This window comes from Lepidochelys olivacea, assembly GCF_965140295.1.
Source record: "Lepidochelys olivacea isolate rLepOli2 genome assembly, chromosome: 1".
NCBI lineage: Eukaryota > Metazoa > Chordata > Testudines > Cheloniidae > Lepidochelys > Lepidochelys olivacea.
The window spans coordinates 28922344-28933133 of NC_140411.1; the positions used below are offsets into that span (position 1 = coordinate 28922344).

Here is a 10790-nt window from a genome sequence, read left to right on the forward strand (position 1 = left end):
GATTTTTACCTTGATGTTGTCTTCTCTATTTTCTAGGAGACCGAGTCAGGGCATGGTATTATGGAAGAACCTGAACTGACTCTGATAAGCTCAAATGACATCAGTGTTGCAGAATCAGACTCTGAACACATTAGCCAAGAGAAAAAAAGAAAAAATAAGTTTGATAGCCTGGCATATGCTAGTCAGTCTGAACTTAAAAGTTGTTCTGAGGTAAATCTTGATTATCTCTCATCATTTTGAACCTGGTTCTGCAGATTTTTTGCTTTAGTAGGAGGAAGAAGAAACTTCTTAATTTTAAAACATGTAATACAATATTGTAAATCATTAGCATGTTTTGGGTTCTCCAGATTTGCAGATTTTTGCGCCATTTGGTGATGGTGCCATGTCTGGTAGGTTGGGCTGATGCAGAGAACTGAAATCCATCCTGCTTCCTTCATTTAGTCCTTTGCCTTACCCCAGCAGCTTAGTTGAGATGGAGTACTCCAAAGTTCACACTGTCAGAGGAACAAAAATGTCCCCCGTTGTTAAGGCAGAACAATAACCCATTCCTGGAAGACTCAGTGGGAAAGGCAAAAGTCCTATTACCTTACTAGAGAAAGGGCATCCAGGTATTGCATAGAGGCACACTTCAGAGCCATCTGCAGTTCTCAGAATAGACAGAAGAGGATGGGCTCATTGCATTACTGCACTAGTTTTTTTTATTATAGTATCCTTTTGTCTTTTTTGCTCAAATTAAATGAATGATGTCCCCAAACCCCTAGGGTACTGAATGACTAAGTCAGTGGGTGTGAGTATGCTATTTAAGTTCTGACTGCATGCTTCCTTATTCTAATGTAAGAAACTTGCCTCGGGGTATTTTGTAGTAGACTTTTAATGAGACTTCTGGAACTGAAATTCAGACAGTGTTTAGGGGCCTCTCTCTATCCAATCCTCCCTTTTTCTTCTCAGTGGATAAACTATAGCTTTTCCTCAGAGTTGCATGACTCAAGCTAGTGTATCAACTGTTCCATCCTCAGGATATTTTAATAGCTCTGGAAAGGTCCATGAGGATGCTAATGATAAAACTTTAAAATCAGGTTGTGAATGATTATTTCCTCATTTGAGGACTGCCAATTTTCCAGGCATTTCCTTGGTGGTTCTCTTTGACCTAGATCATTCTGTCCCTATTCAGATGCTCATATGTTGTCCACAAACTGTCCCTGACCAGTTCCAAACTCTACAGATAATGCCAGTTAGGATTAAACCATTCTGACAGTGGATGATCACAGGGTAATTTATTCAAAGATACCTTTTCTCAAGACTATGTGGATGACTATAATATAGTTGATGCCAGCCAGTGTTATGAAGGAACATGCTTACATAGCTGCTATCTTGGGAAGATGACCACACACATTCAAATGAATAATAATTAAATTGCAAAAGGGCATAGTGACAGTGAAGAGCTCCAAGTGCATGAAGGTAGCTTTTAAGAAGCAATTAGACCCTGGAAGAAATTGAGAATAGACAGTTGGAGGCTGTTGTAAACATTGGGGCAGCATTGGGGAGTAACATTTATCTGAGAATAGGAGAAGTAGACAGAATTGTGTGAGAAATAGAGATGGAACAGGAAAAAAAGTGAACAGATGTAAGTGGGGTCAAAACTGGATCCTGAGGCAAAAATGAGAAGTTTGAACTTGATGGGGAAAAGCGGCTTTATGGGTAAGGATCTGATTTTTTTTTTTTTTTTGTTTTGAGAGAAGTTTTTATAAAATGGCTTTTAGTGCCAGGAGTCTGGATTCCCTGCTGCTGTGTGCTAACTACGTTTTTCTTGTATCTGTGCTAATGATGAAAGATCTTTCTGTTGGCTCCTTAATTGTTTGTTCCTTGACAATAATGGAGATGCATTAATATTACTTCACTAAAATGTGTAGCCTGTTCTAAGTACATTATACCAATCGATTCTTCTGTTTTGCAATAGGGGAGAGAATTTTTACCTTTAGACCCAGAAGCAGATTACTCTGTTTTCACGCTTCCTGACTACTCTGCAATAGCTCAGAGTCCTAATGAGGATCAGTCTCCATTACGTCAATCTGCAGGTACTCATGTGTAACTTCAGTATACTCATTAAAACTGAAACAGAGAATCTCTGAAATATTAAAACATTGGTAAAATACAGCTCCACTTATGGGAGACTTGTAATTATATAAGTATATGCCGCCATTCATTACAGCATCATACTAGATGTGGTCCAGGTCCAATGTATACCACCGTACCATGGAAACAGCTTTATTTGCCTGTTCCTATTGAAAAGTCTGTTTCAACATTGCCTGTCTTGAAGGCTTACTTCAACAAGAAGCTTATTAACTCTTCTCATTTCACATTCTATCCCTTTTACTAATTAGAAAATAGTCTTTCACTCCTTCATGATGTACCACCACCTTTGCTGAGCTATTGCATAATATGTAATGATCTCCATCTTTCCTAATTTCTTGTTGGTCCCCTGCCCCTTAGTATTAATTTGTAAGCTTCTCAGACCAAAGATCTGAGGATCTGCATGAGTGGGTGCCTAATACACTTTGGGGCCTTCTTAAAATGACAAGCTAGATCTGCTCTGTGTTTTGAGAATGTCTGTAATTTGGACCCTGTTGTTTACAGTGTGTTTTAAGGTATTAAGATTTAGTAACATGTATAGCAAATCCAAAATGCTATATATGTGCACTGTAGCTTTAAAATAACTGTAGGAACCATAAATCTGAATTGCTGTTTGTTTAGTAAATTTCCTAATTCTCCTCAAATCAAACCTTGATACAATCCGTGAAAACAGTAAAGCTCAGTTTTAGGACAGCTATCTAAATTCATAGGTTACTACAGGTGATTATCCTATCAGCGATAAAATCAAAAGTCCTGAGACCTTCCTTCTTTCTTCACAGTCATGTTGTTAGAGTTCACTTCCACACCAGGTAGTTTACAAGAATCATTTTTAAGGAGAAAGAAAAACTTCATCCAGAAGTCCTCTAAAAGAGTGGAAGAAATAAAAAATAGAGAGAGAAGTTCTGAAAAGCATCAGGCCAAGCTGTTTCAAAGGGACAAGACTGAAAGATTTAACATGCCAAAGGAGGATTCTTCTACTTCTGGTAAATTTCATTTGGAAGTAGGGTAAAGCATTAAGGATTCTTCTAGTAATTATTCCATAAAGCAGGATAGAGTCTGCTATTTTTGGATCTTTGCTCTTGCAGATCAGAATATTCTGTAACAGGGGTTCTCAAACTTTTTCACTGCCTGGATCACATCTTAAGAGCGTTTCAGAGATACCTCACCCTCTCATAATCCTAGGATCACCTCTTCACCAGCTTAGTTATATAAAATCCCTGGAAAAACCGTGATTGCTTACATAAAAAAGCAGTATTGAGAGCGTAACATATTTTTAGCTTCTTTTAATGGGAATTAGAAGCTGGAAATAAGGAGCATAGCTAGCACCATTATGACAAGCTAACTCTGTGGCCTGCTATAGACAATAGTCTAAAAACTAAGAGTGCCTCACAACTTGGTGGTGGTTCCCTGTAGGAGATAAGATCGTTACTATTGTCCTTGGCTGAGATTTGGAGACTTACTCTCAAAAGAGAAAATTCTGCCTTATGGAGTCCATTCTATCAGCCTGTTTCTTTTCAAATGTGTTTTCTCCAAAATAGGAAACATGATTTAGTCTTTCTTGTTTTTGTTTCAGACCTTACTGCCTTTTGAGGCCAGGGCTTACCTGCTGTCTGTCAATCACTACACACTCAATTTTGTAAAAGGTGTAAACTTGTCCTGGTAAAGATTATATAGTTGTCACTGGTACAGTTGTTGTCACTGATCTGTATGAGCCCACTTTTGGGTTGGCCTCATAGTTGCATTTTCAAATGTAAAAAAAATATATTTTGTTTAAAACGAAGGTGCAGTTATCAGTCAGTTGAAGAAAGTGGGGGAAGTGAAAGTGTGCTCTCCAGAGGACAAAAGGTCTGCAGATGTTCAAATGCAGCAGCGCACTTTAAGGTATTGTGTGAATATAGTTGGTAGAAATTAGACTAAACTACTTTTGTTTCTGAAATAATACCTGTTGCACTAATATAGAACCTTAATTTTAGCAATGGTTTCTGATCTCCCATTTATTTCAGCCCCTTAGACTTAAACTAGATGAGTGCTTGTGGAGACTACTATTTTGTGCTTTTTGTTGGGAGTGCAAGGCAGGAAACTGGGGTAGGGAAGGAATTTTTCTCCAGGTCAGATTGGCAGAGACCCTGGTTTTGGGGGTTTTTTTTGTTTTGTTTTGTTTGGGTTTTTTTGCCTTACTCTGCAGTGGGGCACAGGTCACCTGCTGGTTTGAACTAGAGCAGGGGTGGCAAACTACGGCCGTAGGCCGGATCCAGCCTGTGGAATTGCCACCTCCATGACACTGCGGGCCCCACACTGCTGCTGGAAGTGGACGGCACCACGTCCCTGCAGCCCCTGCTGGGGGAGGGCCAAGGGCTCCGTGTGCTGCCCTCTCTTGCAGGCATAGGCACGCACACGCAGACACGCCCGCAGCCAGGAACGGGAACTGTGGCCAATGGGAGCTTCAGGGGAGGTACCCACAGGTGAGGGCAGCATGCGCAGCCCTTGGTCGTGGTCCGTGTGTCCGTCCCCGGGGTCTGCAGGGATGTGGTGCTGGCCGCTTCCGGGAGCAGCAAGCCTGCCCTGGCCCCAGTGCGCACCGCTGCCACTTCAGGTAAGTGGTGCCAGGCTAGAGCCCGCACTGCAAACCTCTCCTGCACCCCAACTCCCTGCCCTGAGGCCCCTGCTGCACCCTCACCCCTCCTGTACCCCAACCCCCTGCCCTGAGCCCCCTCATACACTCCACACTCCACCACCACCCCAACCCCTGAGCCCCTCCTGCACACCTCACTCTCTCCCCTGCACACCAACCCTCTGCCCCAGCCTTACATTCATGGCCCTGGATGCAATTTCCCCACTCAGATGTGGCCCTCAGGCCAAAAAGTTTGCCCACCCCTGAACTCGAGTAAATGGTGGCTTCTCCGTAACTTGAAGTTTTTACATCAAGATTTGAGGACTTCAGTAACTCAGCCAGGGGATATGGGCCTATTACAGGAGTGGGTGGGTGAGGTTCTGTGTCCTGCAATGGTGCAGTAGGTCTGTCTAGATGATCGTGCTGGTCTCTTCAGGCCTTAAAATCTAGGAGTCTGAGTCCACTCAGTTCAGGCTTAATCATTTTCACCTTTATTTATAAAACTTCAGACATACATGATGAAATAGATAGAGGCCCAAGTTACCAAATTCTGGGCTACCAGGAAATTCTCCTGTATTTTCTGACTATCATTGCCACCTCTGATCCCTGGTCTGGTCGGTCAGACTTATTCCTCCAGTGTCTGCTCCAGTATTTCTCCAGTTTGGTTCTACTAAACTTCACTTGCATATGTAATGTAGACAAGTATAAGAATCCATTAATTAAATTTTTCTCCATTCAGCATTAATGTAATCCATACAGTACATATGTGCAAGCTTTAATGTACACAACCTAGGCTGCTTATACAGTTTTCATGTTGTCACCCTGTCCTTATTTTTCCCCACTAAAAGGCACTTTTAGGATTACAGGATTGTATATTTATTAAACTAATTAACTTTTCCTTTTACCAAAAATCTAATGTAACACATTGCATGAACAAAACATCACTTTTTCCCAGCCAGCTGTAGCATTACTTAAGCAGATTTACGTAAGAGGGGAAAAAATTGGCAAAACAACACTCATGCCAGGCAAAGTTAGGCTGAGACCTTGGCCTAAGTGTTGCTGCATCTAACCTCATTCGCTATCCATAATTATAAATTATGCTGTATAAATAGTGTTTTCACTCTTTAGTGAAAAGACTTTTGACCTACAGAGTTCCAAGGAAACAGTTTTTTCCCATTCTGTGACTTTGAGTTGTTATAGCTAAAATAATTATTCATGCCAATGTGTTTACAATTTAAATCTAACTTCAGGATTTTAGATCAGTAAAACATTGGGAAAATTGCCACTCACATTCTGTCAAATGTCAAGATGATAATATATAGTAAAACAATTACAAATATAACCTCAAAACTCTGGGTAATTAAACTTATTGGATATAAATACTAATAAGGATTTTTGGCATACTAGAAGTAAACCAAAGTTGCATTTTTAATCATTTCCAGTTTAACCCTGTATATGTAATACAAACACTTAAATTTTTAAGTTGAGCCCCCATTAATAAGAAGTATACACATTTTTACTGTTTGGCAGACTTTATAATCAACTAGCCGAAGTGAAAATCAGAAAGGAAGAGAAATCAAGACAACAAACCTACGCTAAAAACAGGGAAAAGGCTAAAGAGTTTCAAAAGGTAACTGCATCTGGTACAGTATCTTAAACCCCTTGGCCTAGCGTTTCTCTATTTTAATGCCTGTTGTTCTGAGCAGTTCTAATTCCACTGAGCTGTCGGTGAAGTCCCTTTTTAATGAGACTGCTATCTACGTCGTATTGTTAAAAACTGGAGTTCATCTAAAGCAAATGTGGTGAGCCATTCGTGCAGTAATGATGAAATTCTACCACCCTATCTCATGGTGATGAATTACAGCCATGTGACATGTGTTTATAGGCTTTCAGCTACTAATTTTTTAAATTGACATACTAAAATTTTGCATTTTTCAATGAAGACCAGGTTGAAAAATAGCAATAGAGAGCTACAGTCTTTAAGGTGTATAGTTAAATTATGAACGCTGGCCAAAACAACGGTGGGAAAGAAACAAAACTATCTAAACTCTTCCCTACAAATTAAATCTGATTTAGCATCATCTGATCCTGATTTTTCCCCTCCTGTAACTTTGCTGGAAAGAGTGCATCGGTGAAAACCTCCCAAATTAGGAGTCAGTGTTTGAAAGCTTGGTGCCTCTACAGTCCAAGTGTTCCACTTCTAGCTATTAAGAGGTTACACGAGTTTTGGTTTTGAAATGGAACTGCTCACTTGATTTAAACCAAACCATAGTATCAGGATTTAAACTTCTGGCTACTGTTGGCACACTGTTCCATTCATTGCAACAAATGTAGGGTTAGCCTGAGAAACTCCCTGCAGAGGGCCGCGGTTAGGACATCCACTGCATGACTTTAAGAAATATAATTATTACTGTGCTTGTTCTGTTATTTACATAAGGTTGCCTGGTACCAAATATACACTGATGTATTTAAACACTGAATACCTCATTGTCTGAATAAACCAATCTGCTGTTGTGGCAAGTATTCAATAGAACATTGACGCTTAGCTGATGCCCTTCCGATTGAGCATTAGCTATTCATAACACTGCCAGCCCGTGATTTAGGAACTTCGCATCTAAATCGATCTGCTAGATATTTAAACATCTATTTTTACTTACAGAAAACATTGGAAAAACTACGAGCCAAAAAGACACATTGAACACTAGATCCTTTAGGAGACTTCTGGGAATAAAAAGTGCTTGACTCCTTTCTCAGTTCAATCCAAGGAATGTATGATAAGGCCAAAGTCACATTAAGCAATATCATTATGTGGCTGTGAAGTACTGAGCTTTGATATAGGTCAAATTCATAATTTAAATAATGTAGCAACCTCAGTAGTTTGTTCCCAAGATTTGAGTGATAACCACTACCAAAGCTTGCCTAATTAGATTTCATCTTCCAGTTTATACTCCATTTCTGCTTGTATTATGACTCAGATTAACCAGATCTAGATTGTACAAAGGCTTTTTAATTGAGGATGGTCTGCATTTAAAAGTGAAGTCAGCTGAATCTTTTTAATAAAGTTTTGTAATGAAACCTGTGCATGTGTCAATTTATTGGAAAATCATAGGATACAGAGGTAAAACAGTCCAATTTGCCTAATTCCTATCAATTTAAAATGATACACCCTTTCAATGACACTTGAGGGGAGATTTATTTCAAAGGTGAAAATAGTGGTGTCAAGGTTCCTTCCCCACTCTGAACTCTAGGGTACAGATATGGGGACCTGCATGGAAAAACCTCCTAAACTTACTTTTACCAGCTTAGGTTAACTTCCCCAAAGTACAAACTATTTTACCTTTTGCCCTTGCACTTTTGCTGCCACCACCAAATGTCTAACTGGGTTTATTATTGGGAAAGTTATTTGGAAATGTTTTTCCCCCCAAAATTCTCACAAATTTTGCACCCCCCCTCCTGGGGAAGGTTTGATAAAAATCCTCACCAATTTGCATAGGTGAACACAGACCCAAACCCTTGGATCTTAAGAACAATGAAAAAGCATTCAGTTTCTTACAAGAAGAATGTTAATAGAAGTAAAAAGAATCATCTCTGCAAAATCAGGATGGTAAATACCTTACAGGGTAATTAAATTCAAAACAGAATCCCTCTAGACAAAACCTTAAGTTCAAAAAGACAGGACTATCCATTCCATTCAGCACAGCTTATTTTCCAACCATTTAAAGAAAATCGAATGCATATCTAGCTAGATTACTAAGTTCTAAGACTCCGTTCCTGTTCTGTCCCTAGCCAAAGCATCACACAGACACAGATCCTTTGTTTCTCCCCTCCCTTCAGCTTTGAAAGTAACTGTCTCCTCATTGGTCATTTCTGTCAGGTGCCAGTGAGGTTATCCTAGCTTCTTAACCCTTTACAGGTGACAGGGCTTTTCCTCTGGCCAGGAGGGATTTTAAAGGTGTCATAAATATAAAGGGAAGGGTAAACAAGTGGTTAGGCCTGTTACTATTAATTCCCATTGAAATTAAACCCTTGCCATTTTTACCTTTGAAAATTTTACCTAATGCATTTTACTGAAACTCTGCAGTCCCTCAAAGGAGTCTGACACATAATGATAAACTGTATCCTGGAAAGGCTGTAGAGTCTTACAGTTAACATGAGATCACTTTACCTCTGTGTACTCTAGTGGTGAGACTGATAGTGGAATATTGTATCTAGTTCTAGTGTCAACATTTACAAATGTTAAATGGAGAAGCTGAAGAACATGCCTCAGGCTGTGTCTACATTAAGTCCTGCATTAGAACTTGAAGTAGCAGCTGCTGGACTTGTTAACCTAGGGCAGGGGTGGGCAAACTTTTTGGCCCTTTGGCCACATCTGGGTATGGAAATTGTATGGTGGGCTATGACTGCTCACAAAATTGGAGGGTGCTCCAGGTGGCACTTACCTCAAGCAGCTCCCAGAAACAGCAGCATGTCCCCGCTCCTATGGGGAGGTGCAGCCAGGCAGCTCTGCACTGTCCACTGACAGTGGTTCCCAACCAATGGGAGCTGTGGGGGCAGTGTGCTGAGCCCTGTGGCTGTCTGTGTGTGTAGGAGCTGGAATGGGACATACTGCTGCTTCTGGCAGCCATGTGGAGTGGGGCAAGATCCTGACCCCACTCCCTGGCTGGAGTGCCAGATCTAGGCAAACCCTGGAGGCTGCTTCTCAGCAGGAGCTGGAGGGCTGGATGTGACCCCTGGGCTGTAGTTGACCCACCCCTGACCTAGGGTTACAAATATGTAGATGCTAAGGTTAAGAATGGTTGAACCTTAGATCCCCATCTGGGGCTCCAGTGTCTACACTGCTTAGGTGGATGTAAATCTAACCAACCATCCCAAGCACCCTCCCAAAAGGTGGCTGCCACTGCCCTAGCCCTTCATGCTGCAGTATGGGAAACTGGCTGTCCACTGGGCAAATAAAAGTCTATGTATGGGCTTCCTTTGGTGGACTCCCCCAGCATGAACCAGTGAGGCTACATCTTCACTGCAAAGAAACAGGGCTTGAACTTTAGGTCCAGGGTTGATGTAGGGTTTTGGGACTGAGCCCTGGGCTTGTGTAGATGGCAGTGGGGGGAGGGAAGAAGGGGAGTTAGGCTTGAGCCTGGGTATTTACTCAAAGTCATGCCCTATCACCTAAGTTCCCTCTAAGCTGTGTATCAGCCTCTTAAGCACTACAGCAGTTTTTTTTGGGGGGGGGAGGGGGAGGAGAAGAGATACATTGCCCCCAGATCTGCTGTGAGTAGGGGAGGCAGCTGTCCTATGGCCCCAACCTGAGCTACTACAGCAGGGGACCCACAGGTCTTCGTAACCCTCTGCCCTAAGCCCCCTCCCCCACTCCAACCACCTCTGCCCTACCCCTGCAACATGAATTTTATATGCCACTCTGCCTCCATACTGGTGCACATAAAATTCATTCCACCTGTTGGGAAAAATTAGAGGCAATGCTGCCCATGTCTCTACTATACAAATACCCTTAACTAAAACATAGGTACTTGGGCTGTGCTCCAGCAGATCCTGCTGCTCCGGCAGCCCTCAGGTTTGCTGCTGCAGTCATGGAGGTCCTGGGAAGTCACCAGTTCAGTGACCTTTGTAAAAGACACAGGCTGTGTTCTAGCTACTGAATTCCTTACAATGCAGTTGTGTTGGGTTCAGCTCCTGATGGGGTCAAGTTACCTGGGTTCTCAACTCAGATGCCACCCAGGACCCAGTTTAAATGATAATGAAAGATTCTAGCTATGTGCAGAATTGGGGTGCTACTGCCATCCCTTCAGCCAGGGGTTCAGATTTCTGCACTGGTGACCCCATCCACATAAAGCTGAGTGCAACCCCCCCTTATATAAAGAAGTGTTTTTAATGTACAGATTATAAATGCTGGAGGCAAAGCAGGGTTTCAGGTGGAGGCAGACTGCTCGTGACCACCCCCATAACCTCAAGCACCTGAGGGGCCCAATCCCCAGTTTGAGAACCCCTGCCTTAAGTAAACTTGACCTGTAGGTAACCAAGTGTCAGCAGCAGC

At 41.8% G+C, this 10790-nt stretch overlaps 1 protein-coding gene across 9 annotated transcripts in view; it reads left to right on the forward strand.

Annotated features, from left to right (window-relative positions):
* CEP295 (centrosomal protein 295) overlaps positions 1–10709 on the forward strand; it is a 58061-nt gene extending 47352 nt beyond the window's left edge. For 7 of the 9 annotated variants that reach the window (XM_084635164.1, XM_084635167.1, XM_084635169.1 and 4 more), the window contains 6 exons: positions 37–210; positions 1958–2075; positions 2910–3113; positions 3912–4011; positions 6272–6371; positions 7401–10709. In XM_084635164.1, the coding sequence (XP_084491290.1) occupies positions 37–210; positions 1958–2075; positions 2910–3113; positions 3912–4011; positions 6272–6371; positions 7401–7439 (735 nt within the window). In that variant the 3' untranslated portion in view covers positions 7440–10709. Of the gene's footprint in view, positions 1–36; positions 211–1957; positions 2076–2909; positions 3114–3911; positions 4012–6271; positions 6372–7400 lie in introns of those variants that run through there. The other 2 variants (XM_084635168.1, XM_084635170.1) reach the window with 2 other exon arrangements.
* The last annotated feature ends 81 nt before the right edge of the window (positions 10710–10790 follow it).